The following is a 13,620-nucleotide window of genomic DNA, read 5'->3' on the forward strand; positions in this document are numbered from 1 at the left end:
TACTCGAGTGGGTTCGTTAAGAATCTGTGTCATAAGTAAGTTGAGTTACTACCAGTTCAACACAATAACAGGTTAGGTTTAGTCTCCTGTAATTGTATTTCAGCTTCTGAAGGATTGGAATGTAAACCCCTGATGTTAGAGAAGGAGACCTTGTAGTGGCGGTCTACATTGAAAGTTGTGGTTCTGGGTTTTTACTTGACTAGCATGGGTGCCCGGGTGTTTGGAGGTGTATGTTGAACAAAAAAAAAGAAAAGAAAGTGGTCGTAAGAAGAAGGCTTGAACCCGTACCATGAAGGAGGAAAAGAACAGGAAAAAAAACATGACATCTTTGCTGTTATGAACACCGCCAAACCGGAAGTGACGTAGGTTTAAATTAAGCCTAGACAATCAAAAAGAGGGGATGACTTTCGAAAATATCGATGAAAAAAAGCGATCCCTCTGTAGAAAAGGGCCCAGTTGAGGGTGAAGAAATTAATGTTTTTAGCCAATTTTTCGGTATTTGTCATCAGAAAGGTCGAACTTCAAAACGATACTGATCTTGTGAAAATCCGTCGCCTCTGTCGAAAGTTTTAGGCAGACATGCAAACATACATACATTTATATATTGGTAGCTCAAATTTTCGACCCAAACCGATTAAAAAGCTTGCCCTATCTCTGAATACCGTTTATGAAAAATTTCAAATGTTTAGACCAGAAATTATCTGAGTACTTTGACCCCTATTATGACCCCTTAACATTTATTGTTTTGGACTCAAATCAAGTTATTAAGTTAGATCCATGTCCAAGGAACCTATATCTAAAATTTCATTGTTTATACCCAAAATTGACGGAGGAATTTGGTAGAGTTCTCAAAGGTTAAATCATTGAACTTTGACCCCTTAACAGCCAATTTTTTTTATAAATAGTATACTTAGGTTAAAATATATAACTACTACTTTTGAAGAAGTTTGGAAATAGATCCATCTCTCATGGTGTCATGTGGCCTAAGAGAGAAAGCTTAGAGAGGGAACTAAATTTGCATAGTTAAGAGGCTCAGAGAAAAAACGTTTTTAAAAGATGTGGCAAATAATTGTAATGACATGGATAAATCAATTTGCTATACTATATCAAGACATTTGGGGTTATTTCTAAGAGAAGGTCATGTTCATTTCATCTGGACATATTTTATATAGGTGATGCTGATGGCTTTTCATTGACAAAATATGTGAATTTTCTGGAAATTATATTTTACGGGAGTTATTTCAAAAGTAAGCCTATTTTTCTTTTTAACTCAAAAAGTTGAAGAGCTATGAAGATGGGAGTTGTACCATTAAAACAAGTGGTCTTTTGTACCTCAGAATTTATTTCTCTACATAGTCACCAATATTCTCAATACACTTTTGTCAAGAATTTAATAATGCCACTCTGCTTCTGACGCACATCCATGAAAGGGGTTGCTTTCTTAGAATCTCACACTGACAATATCTGCAACAGAGAGATGAAATTGTCAGGTCATAATGAATAAAATTTTGCTTAGGCCCACCATACAGCAATTTCACCTTACAATCCCAGCCCTGGAACAGATTAATGCCGTATCTCATAGTTGTACTGTATGATGATTCTGGAAAATTCTAACTATATTTTCTAAATTTGATTCAGGTTTTATTTGGATTTAGAATTAAAGCTTGTTTTTTATTGGGGTAAGCAAGATTCATGGATTCTGCATCCAGGATAGTGTCGAACGTATGCTTTGATAGAGTTGAATATACATCTACCAATATGGATGCATTAGGAGAGGGTTTGAAGCCTCTACTAATTTCAAGCTCAAAGCGGAGATCTCAAGGATTAAAATCTTATTTCTTTCTAGATATTCAGTCATGACTATCATCAGTCACCTTTAAGAAAAAAGAAGGTTGAGTGTTTGGTCAACTGGATATCAATTTAAAAAAAATAGTCGGTAGTTAAAAAGTAAAAATAACACCACTAGCTGCAACAAAAACTGAAATCTTAACATCATGTTAGTCACTATCTTTCAGCCATATTTAAACTGATCGACACATTTACAAATAGACAAGGTCAAGGTGACCCTTTGCCAATGCAAACACTCCTTTCATTCTTGTATTATGAATAAACAAAAAGGTTATTTAGCAGCATAAGCTCACCAGCTTCACAACTAAATCAAGCTTTCATTTAAAACACAAGATGCTCATAGTTTGCCAGTAGTGAAGGTTGATATGAAAAGGTCAAATATTGTAAGGTTCATATTGAAAATATATGAATTACACTTCAACACTGAATACAAACTCCCTGGTCATTCACAACAACAAGCTTTTATTGTAATTAAGGCATCAGTAATTGGCTGACAAGGAATTACTGTTTGCTTAACATTCTCTCTATAAAAGAAGCCATTGGAATTTTTTGTTTTGTTTTTTTGCTGATAGAAGGCACATGCGATACAGTGCTGCTTATTTCACTTGGTTAACTCACCATTTGCTTGTGTTCCCATTATCAATGACATATAGTGTCACAAATCAGTTTTAAAAAATTCTCTCGTAACTTACTTGGTTCTATTACTAAGTAGCAGAATATTTCAACACTGAATGAATAAGAATACCTTCAACTGCAATCAAAAATTCTTGCAAAGAATAGTTGTTGAAGGTAACAGTAAAATAACATTTGTCAAAACCATGGTTAATATGTAGTGATTCTGCCATGTTGTAAGTGACCATGATGAACAGGAAGCATGCAATATCAATGGAGCTTGCGTCTTTTTATAGGAAATATATATTGTACATATTGATAGTTTGAAATAATTGTTCGAAGGTATTGTTCAATGAGTAATAGAAGATTTTTTTTAAGTCTAATAAATCACCTAAGCATTTGTATAAGCATATCAGAACTCATATTGTAACCCACGGTCATTTCATTTTAAATCAATCTGATATTGTCCCACCTTTTGCTAAAAAAAGAAAAAAAAAAAAATTGAGAAATAGGTCAGTCTGGTTTGATCTTTATAAGCAAAAAATAAGTAAATAAAAATCAATGAAATTTTAAAACATAATTGATCAAAGTAATGTTTTCATTGATTCCTTCAATCAAAAATGTAGGCATTATTCATTGTTTCTCAGTAAAGCGTTTAGGTCTGTCAGAGGATTGATTTGTCACTAGTGAATTTTGAATTAAATGTAAACAGTGTGTTTATTGACGCATCTAGTGAGCAATATAGCACATACAGGGGTTAATTACTTGAAAGTAATATTCCACTGTATGTCTTTTTATCCTTACAGTATGTTCTTTGTAATAAAATATGTAGTTAGTTTTAGTTTCTTTTAGAAAATACTTATTATGACACGGATCTTTGTTAAACTAAGTTTTTTCATGAATCACCTTCATAACTTTGGCTGCTTATATTGTTAAGAAAAAAATGTGCATTTCTCTGTCAGTTTTCAAATAACCAAATATATTTATTTAAAAGCAATATTAAACTATTCATTAGAAATACTTTATATAGCATACTAGCGGGCCACCCGGCATTGCCCAGTCAGAAAAGATGCATAAATATATTTTAAGAAATGTAGATTTCTTATTTATTAAAAACAGAAATACTGTAGGCATTAAACGTAATGTTAAATTCCTTTAAAAGAAATGAAAAAGACGGAAAGAAACTGTGATATGTGTATGCAAGTATCATGTTTTTTCTAAACAGTTCTTGTAAGTAAAAAAAATAAAGACTTGCGCTGAGTTTGAAACCAAAACCCTAAGATAGCGAGTCAAGTACAATAACACTTAGGCCAGTTTGCCATGATTTTAAAAATGTGTTTTCACACCTATTTATTCTTAGCATAAGGAATCTGTTATATGAATGTTTATGCATGCAGTTAAAAACAGTTAAAAACAGATAAAGATACTAATTTTTCAATTTTGACCCCTTAGCAGCCCTTTTTTCCCAAATGAAAACCGACTTAAAAGTTTTCCACAAGTCTGAATACCCTATATACCAAATTTCAAGTGTAGATTAAAAATCTGTTGACTATATAGGTTGAGAAGTGTCCTCACACATATTCTCACTTTTATAGATTAGTAGATTAGTAGGTAAATAGCTTTTATTTATAACTATTTAAGCTATTGTTCTACTGCAATAATGCAAGCAGCATTAATTTTGCATTGAAGAATGCTGAAAAAATGCTTTTTTTCTCTTCGTTTGGTTTGTGATAAAAATATTTTTATTATATATAAAATATGTTTACATGTAGGCTTTCCCATAAAACATTGCTTTTTTTCCATTTCATCTTTTTTAAAATATAAAATAAAAATCTGTTGTTATAGAAAGATAATTATTAATTTAATTTCATTCAAATAATAACGTTTTGTGGTCTCTTAATGGAAGGAAAGAAAAAATTTTTTACTTCATTTGAGTTAAAATCAAAGACTTATCATTAATTTCTACATTATTATATTTTCAAAAAATTTAACATAAAAATTTACAAAACTAAAAAAATGTGTTTTTATTGAAAACACTATGGAAATTGAAATTTTTTTATTTACAATAGTCTTCCATCCTCACGCAACAAATTTTCATTGTAAACATCTGTTTTCATTACTACAGTAATACTTTCTTGGTCTTCCTGTTTACTTCTGAAAACAAATATTGTATTTCACAATCACAAAAATCTAAATTCACACTATTCTTGTATTAGAATAAAACCTGTTATGCATATGTGGATTACTTTTATTGGAAACAAATAATTTCTATCAATAACATCGTGGTTCATCGATTAAAAATATAGCTTTCATGCAGTCTCACAATAATCATTAAATTCAGGTTGTGCATAGCAGTAATTGTCAAATAAACACACACACAAAAAATAAAAAAGATACAAATGTCCTCACCAAATTTCAACCTTATAAACATTTATTTCCACATTTTTCTTACACTGTCCTAAATAGTTCAATTGGTTGAGTTCTTGTTCTATCCCAGATTTGAGCAGTCAATATATTATTATTTACATATTTATTAAATTTATTGCAATAGTATACAATTTCTACTATTATACAGTTTCTTTTTTATGCATATTTACTGAAATAGCTGACTTGTTTTTGTATAAGCAGCATACATATTGGTGGACTTCATATTTAAGAAATTGTTATAAACAGGAATTTATAATTTATTTATGAAATTCACCAGTATGCATTGTAGCTTATTTGAAAACAAGTCAGCTATTTCAGAGATGACATCATTACTTTATTATTATTATTATTATTATTATTATTATTATTATTATTATTATTATTATTATTATTATTAATTAAAAAATGATTGATACTATAATTAGTATCAATCATTTTTCTCTTTACATCACCAGAATACATTTCTTCTTTGCAAATAATTCATCAATTTTAATCTTTACTTAATACTTGACTGATTTACTTTGTGATCATTGGAAACTTTGGAAGCATTTTAATTAAACTTTTTAGTGTCAAATTTTCATCTTGCTCTGGTTGAATAAAGCAGTTTTTCTTTTTCTAAATAGTTTATCCAAATACCTTTAATGTGTCTACATTAAAATATTTTTTGTTGTTTCAAAAGCTAAGGTATTTTATTGCTGCGATCACAACTACATTGTCCCCCAAAATGCATTGCTGCTTATTTAAAAACTATTACTCAAAATTTTAAACTGTCTTTAGTAAAACTGAAATTGATTTATAAATATTTAAGCAAATGTTGTAGAGTGTTTAAACATTTGTATGAATACTTGCGTGACTGAGGGTGAGCACTGAAACCAATTTGATTAAGAGGCAAAATTAATTGCTTACCGTAGCATCTTGTCCAGCATAATGACTAATAACTTTACTTCCACCTGGATGGCGTCGAGCCCAATTTGTAATATTGTAAACTTCTCTGTTGATGACAAGCCAGCGGTCTTCACGCTGATTGTGTTTCTGGATTTCTTCCCAGGAATAGAATTTGTGAGATGGGCTGGCCTTTTCTTCATTTTGTGTAGAACTAGAATTTTCTCCTCCTTTACCCATATTTGACTATCTGCAAAAATAAAAAAAATATTATATATAGAGTTATATAGTTATAAACAGGAAAATTTTAGGAAAAATACATTGATAAAAAAAGGAAGCTATAAAAAAAAGATAAAGTTATTAATTGAAATTAATTTTTTGTTTCAGTTTTAAGGCTTTTCATATATATAAAACTGGCAGAACTCGTGTACCGGTGTTGCCCGGTAGAAGTATCCCCCCCCTCTCAATCTGTAAAAAAATATATATATTTCAGTAAATGTGACTACCAAAATACGCTAGTCAAATCACTGCTGAAAATATCGTCCGCGTCCACCAAGGACCTGACTGGAAACTTGAAAATGAAATGAAACGAAAATTATTTATTTATTTTTATATTATTTTTAAAAAAAAATTTTTTTTTGCTGCAATTATTTTTTTAATTTATTTTAGTTCAAGGATTGCAATTTTTACCACCCTGTAAAAAAAATGAAACAGCTCTCTCCTCACCAACCAAAATGGTGGTTATAAAGTGAGTGCTCATTGCACTTTAAATTAATATAGAAAAGTGATCCCCCACTTTATGAAACTAATTTTTTTATATCTTAGAAAGTATTTGTTACATCGATATGTAAGCATTATTTTCGATTTCAGCGCCCAAAAAAACTTATCACAACTGAATGTAATGGTTACATAAGATAGTGCCTAATAAGCTAGATGTAATTAATTTGTATGTGATATCTGGGGTTTTTTTTGTTGTTTTTTTTACATAGGCGTCACCACTTATCAAGGCCCAGAGGCCACTCAAGGATAAGGGTTAAAGAGTGTACAGTAGTCAAAAGGACAATATAGTAATCGATAGTAATGGAAGTTCGGTAAATTTGTTAACTTAAGTGGAACGGCTCATCAGAAACTTGTTCACGTTTGACTTGAAGACAACCATATTATAGACAGCTGGAAAGCAGGAAAATGGAAGACAATTCCACAGGCGTGCAGTTCTAAGAAAGAAGCTTTGATCATGGAATCTATGTTTAGGTTTAGGTACAGATAAAGAGTGGGGAAAATTATTGATAATGTTTTCAGCTAGTCTAGTGTTTCTTGTGAAAGTTTGGTGAGGGGGGGACCATAGATTGAAGCTCAGTCGAACACTTTCTATGAAAATAACGATAAAGCAGAGACAAACTCGCAACATCTCTTCTGTGAGATAGAGGTTGCAGCGAAGAGAAAAGGACATCTCCCACCAGGCCACAAAGTCTATTTTGAACCCTATCAAGGCAGGACAAGTCTTTTCTAGCAGCTCCTGTCCATATGTGGCAACAGTATTCCATCCTTGGACGATCTAGCTCTTATATAGATAGAGAATTGCATCAGTAGTGAGATATCTACTGGATCGATAGAAGGATCCCACCATTTTTCCAGCGGCCTTGGCAACAGATTTGATGTACGTATTCCATTTAAGATCAGGAGTAAAGGTCAAGCCCAGAAGCCTGTCAAAACTTGAGGCCTCCCCAAGACGAGAGCCATTCATTTTAATTGATGCCAGATGGGGATCAGAACGTTGATGATGTAAAGATAGAAGCTTGGTTTTAGATGCATTAAAAGTAACCAGCCACTCCTTTCCCCATTGTACAACGTGATCAAGATCAGAGAGAATCGGAGAGAACTTGGTTGTTTACTGTCTTAGATGTGCTACCATAGATGGTAGTGTCGTCAGCAAAAATGTCTATGAATGATGTAAGGATGTGATTTGGAAGATCATTAATGTAGATCAGGAAAAGAGTTGGGCCCAGGATGGACCTCTGAGGGACTCCAGCATTTATACTGTGAGCTTCTGATTTTTGCCCATCAACTACTACTCTTATGAACCTATCATAGAGAAATGATTTAATAATTGAGAAGACATTTCAGCTATACAATAGTTGGAGATCTTATGAAGTAAACCTTTATGCCATACCCTATCAAAGGCCTTTGATATGTCAAGAGCAATTGCCCTAGAAAGGTTGCCTCCGTCGAGAGATTTGCTAATCCTATGAGATATAACTGTAAGCACATCTGCTGTAGATCTAGCAGAACGGAAATCATATTGTGTGTCACTAAGAAGGTTATTTTTGCTGAGATAGTTGATTACTTCTGTATTTAACACAGATTCCAGCAACTTACTCATGACGCAAAGGAGACTTATTGGCCTGTACTGAGAGGGGGATGAACGATCACCTGAATTCTTAAATACAGGGCATACTGATGAGATTTTCCAGGGTGATGGGAAGCAATTCTCCTTAAGACAACATTTAAACAGCTTTGTAAGTATGGGTGCTAGTTCTGGTTTAAGTTTTTTGAGTACTGTAATTGGAATACCATCAGGGCCGGTTGCTTTACTGGAATCAAGGTTTTTGATTAGCTTGGCAACATCACATACAGATATTTGTATATCACATAGTGTGTTTTCTGATAAAGGAGGAAATATTGGGGGGTTGGCGGCCTTGGTCGCAAAGAGTAGAATTGGCTGCAAAGTTCTTGGCAAAGAGTTTGGCTTTGTCTGATGCTGACGAGATTACCTCAGGTCCATTGATGATAGTTGGGATAGAGCACACGCTTCTGTTCAGGATTCTGTTTGCAATTTGCCAAAACTGGTGGGAACCAAGCTGCTGCTCAGCTACTTTGGACTTGACGGACTGAGCATACAACTCTCTTCATAAGATAGTGTCTAATAGGCTAGATGTAATGAATTTGTATGTGATATCTGTTGTTGCAAACCTACAATACTTTGGTCGAGAGGGGAATTTCTGCTGTCAAATTATTATATAGGAGATTAAGTCTGTCAGATTTTGTAATTAAACCTAAATAACAACGTATCTAAAAAAATCAGTATTTGAGTCTGACTAACCACTTTATTTTCATTATCATTGTCCCCACCCATGTTGTTAAGATGGATAAGTTTACTTGTATAATTCCTTTCAGAAATTCTTTTTAGTCAACAAGAACTATTTTTCCAATGACTCCCATCTTTTTCTTTGTAGCAATTTCATATTTAAGTGAGCCCCATATTTCTTCTTTGCAACAAATTACTCTCTTGATTGTAATTGCTACTCCATTATTGCATTTACTGTTAATAACATTTACATATCATATTACTCACATTGATATAGAAACAGCTGTGCAAAACTTTATCAATTGTATGCAAAGTTATACATTAAAAATTTTACATCATGTGACATCACAGTTTCATCATATTTTCTAACAAATATTTGTAAAATACTATCTTGCATAATTTTCTATGGTGCCAATACTTGCTATAGTGTCAAAGCAGAAAGGGACTCCATATAAAAGAATTAATTAAAACATGTTAGAAGGCAGTAGGAAAAATGACAGCAGAAAAAGTAAACACTGAAAAAATTTAAAAATAGATAAAAAATGAAAGTCAACAGTGAAGTTTGACAACAAGAGCAAGAGGCAAGAAAAACAAATAACTAGTTTCAATTCTGCATTTGATAAGTTTTTACTTTTAACAAACAACATTTTTTTTGTGCTGTTTGATGAAAAAAAAATGTATAGATCATATTCCGTTGCACAATTATTACATTAAGTCTTTCCACACAGTTTATTTTTTGGATAAACTAAGACTTTTAAAAATGATTACAATGCATATTCTGTCTTATTTACTTAATTAGTGGGACACATTGCTGAGGAAAATTGAACTCATGCTCTCATACAAATATTTTTACTGAATTTTTTACTTAGCTATAAATATTAATTGCAGTGTTCTGCATTAAATTTATATAAATTATTTAAATGTTTTTTGAAGGGATGAGGGGTTCTCTACACTAAAACTGAAAGAAAGGTAATATTTGGTATAAATGGGAAAATAAAATCTTCAACTTCATCAGTAACTGTAAGTTCAGGTTCATATGAAAAAAAAAAGACATTAATAGTAGGCATGCCGTGAGCATACAAAACGGTTGTCTTATTAGGTTGGCTTAGTTTTATGTTTAAAATAAAATGAAAACAGGAAAAATATCATGGATCATTTTTTATCAGTTCAGATATTTTTGATTTGACTACTTCTGTTTGACTGCCTTATGGATACATACATAATATTTTGGTTGTAAAACAATGATACAAATACTCCTAGGCAAGAATGGGGTTTAAACAGCTAGTCATCATGACATATGTATGCATGTATATCATCATGACACATGCAGGGCTGTATCTCTGGCCGATTGGGACGCCTGCGCTTACCTCTGGCCGATTGGGACGCCTGCGCTTACCTCTGGCCGATCGGGACGCCTGCACGTATCGGGACATATGCATATATCGTTGGCCGATCAGTACACATGCACATCTCTGTGGACAATCGGTAAGCATGCACACATCTGTGGCCGATTAGTATGCATGCACACATCTGTGGCCGATTGGTATGCATGCACATATCTGGAATAAGTAGAGTAGGATGTGGTGTCAACTTGTAGCAATAAATAATTATGGAAAAAAATTTGAACTCCTTCCTCTAAAGATGGTGCAATTGTAATGGTGTAGCTTGCAAGATGTGCTGTAGCATTTTATTATCACAACTGAATGTAATGGTAGTCGAAAGCTTCATAAGATAGTGCCTAATAGGCTAGATGTAATGAATTTGTATGTGATATCTGTTGTTGCAAACCTACAATACTTTGGTCCAGAGGGGAATTTCTGCTGTCAAATTATTATATAGGAGATAAAATGTAGTCAATTTTTCCCCTGTCTCGGAAATTAGTAAAAGAAACACTGGCGTACATATTAGTTCAAAATGACTATGCTACATGCCAATCTCTAATGCGTGCTTTGATCGATTTGATTCAATTTACTAAATTCCTACAATAATCCTGAGGTGAATCGTTCTCCCAAATAAATCACACTTAGGTAGTAGCAAGATACTTCCTCCCTAATTGTTATGCCCTCCTCCTACCCCAGTTTCTAGCGTTACCAAATATTATTCCATTTCATCATTTTGTTTTATTACCAATCAGATAATACTCTTTAAATCTGTACATACTGAACACGCCCTATTATTTTCATTTTTGCCTTCAAACACTTTGATAGCTCAGATTCCTTCCACGGTTTAATAGATTGCATTTTCGAACACTCAGAATAATGAAGCTAAATTTCAATATGGCTTCCCTGCTTACTCACTTTGACAAAAAACATAGAAATTTCCGCTTATCATACAAAGCACTATGACACAGACTTTCACCCTGTTTACCGCAAACAATACACAATTTTATTAGTTTACAACTGGTAAGCATCACTCAAACGTGACTTTTCCAGGGCATTCATCATAAGGCAGAAACAACACCTGCAGTAAGTGTGAACAAACACAGATGGAGTTTGATTTTAACTCATTTTTCTATTAAAAATTACTTATTTTGGAGATTTTACTCTTTGCCATTAAACAGGTTGCCATATATATTATTGTGAAACTTTTTTTTATTTTCTTCACAAACCATAAATAAATTAACAAAATAATATCTAACACACATTAACCCAGAAAAAAAAAACCCAAAAAAACGTATTCAGTAGCCGCTAACAATTTAATAAACAATAAATACTGTATAAAATTGAATTTAACTTGAATAGTGCCCACAAGTAAACATAAGTAAATGTCAATACCCAAAAGTAACCGCTTCAATACAGCAATACCTGCCACTGCCACCAAGTGACAGTAATCACCTTAAAAGAGTACTAACCTTCACTGAATGACAGGTGATTTCTTTTCAGAGTAATCCAATGGATACTAAAAATGCTCATGATCAACAGTCACCGACAATGCCCAATAGTTGCAGAGGCAACCAATACCCACCAAAGAATTCAAAACACCACTAAACGTCAATGGCCACCAGTACTTGCCACGGGCTTCCAATGGCAGCTATTAAAAACAAACAACTTCATTTTGGAGCAGTTGTAAGTAACCACCCTAAACCAAAGTGGCCACCAGTAAACAATTCAAACCACTAATAAGTCAGCAATTTACAGTGCTGGCAAAAAGAAAATCCGCACTTGTAATTTTTTCAAAAACTGCAAATTTAAGCTAAATTTAATGTAACTGTTTAAACAAACCATACCTCATTTGATTGGCCTTTTATTCCTCTATAATTTTACCTGTTTATATTTCACTTTTAATTGAAATATTCTAGCGTTCACGTTAATTTAAAAAAAGTAACTTCAAATTGAGGAGGCAAAAAGAAAGCACCAAAACACCGGCAATGTTCGTGATGCTCCTAAATCTGGTCGTACTAGAGTTACTTCTAACAGGGAAAACAATGCTATCAAGATCTGCAGCCTAAGAAACAGATGTGACACGGCTCCCCAAATCCAACAACAGTGCAATCTTGTTAAAAAGTGCTCTCTTTCTACTGTCAAGAACAGCTTAAAGGAATTTAATTTGCGAGGATATGTTGCAAGATGTAAGCCAAGGATTTCTGTAAAGAACAGAAAGCTCCGTCTGGACTTCATCAGATGCAATGAAGATCATGAATCTTCATATTGGTTAAAAGTGGTTTTAAGCGACAAAGGCAAGTTCAATAGGCTAGGCAGTGATGGTAGGCAGTATGTCCATTGGAGGAAAGACGAAGAATTTAATCCTAGGTGCTCAGTTTCAACACTGCAAGGTAGTGGAGATTTAGTTTTGGTGTGGGGCATTATTAGTACCAATGGTCCAGGGCCTATAGTTTGCTTGCAAGGTCGAATTAATTTGACCAAGTACATTAATATGTTGACTGAGGATTTTCTACCCTATTTTGGTCGGAATTTGGATGATAATCCCATCTTCATGCAGGATAATACTCCCATTCACACAGCTGGCAATGTCAAGAGGTTCCTGGAAGAGCATTATATTCCGTGTTTGGACTGACCTGCACAATCTCCAGACCTCAATCCTATCGAAAACATATGGCATTACATCAAGCAACAGCTACGCAATGATAAAATTTCAAATCTAGAAGAACTTTGGACAAAAATTAAAGAAAAGTGAGATGCCTTTTCCCCGGAGTATTGCTGCAGTCTAATTCAAGGAATTCCCAAAAGATTGTAGGCTGTCAAATTGCAGAAGGGTTATGGCTACTAAATATTAACTAGCTCATTGTGTTTCTGTTGTATTTGTGTTGCATTAATGTCCTAAAGTTACATTTAAATGACAATTTTCCATTGTGCAGACTTTCTTTTTACCTCTTCAATTTGAAATTATTCTTTTTAAATTGACATGAACATTAGAATGTTTCAATTAAAAGTCAAATATGAACAGATGAAATTATAGAAGAATAAAAGTCAAATCAAATGAGGTATAGTTTGTTTAAACAGTTACATTAAATTTAGCTTAAATTTGCAGTTTTTGAAAAAATTACAAGTGCAGACTTTCTTTTTACCACCTGTGTACATGACTTACATATGACAATGCACTAGATAATCATAGTTTAATTCATTTAATCTGTTTTGCCTTTGTGTCATTTCTATCAGGCAACAGTGATACACAGGTAATGCTAGTATATATATATATATATATATATATATATATATATATATATATATATATATATATATATATATTGAATAAAATAGACATTTCATGTCTATTAATTCTGGTTTGGACCCTTTTCATCTTTCTAA

At 32.9% G+C, this 13,620-nt stretch overlaps 1 protein-coding gene across 1 annotated transcript in view; it reads right to left on the minus strand.

The window, feature by feature from the left end:
• LOC145286035 (acyl-CoA 6-desaturase-like) overlaps positions 1 to 13,620 on the minus strand; it is a 150,572-nt gene that overhangs the window by 111,613 nt on the left and 25,339 nt on the right. The window contains exon 2 of the mRNA XM_080134659.1: positions 5,794 to 6,019. Coding sequence (XP_079990785.1) covers positions 5,794 to 6,009 — 216 coding nt within the window. The 5' untranslated portion in view covers positions 6,010 to 6,019. The remainder of the gene's footprint in view (positions 1 to 5,793; positions 6,020 to 13,620) is intronic.

This window comes from Euprymna scolopes, chromosome 10 (assembly GCF_053919585.1).
Source record: "Euprymna scolopes isolate OS-2025 chromosome 10, ASM5391958v1, whole genome shotgun sequence".
NCBI classification, from domain to species: Eukaryota; Metazoa; Mollusca; class Cephalopoda; order Sepiida; family Sepiolidae; genus Euprymna; species Euprymna scolopes.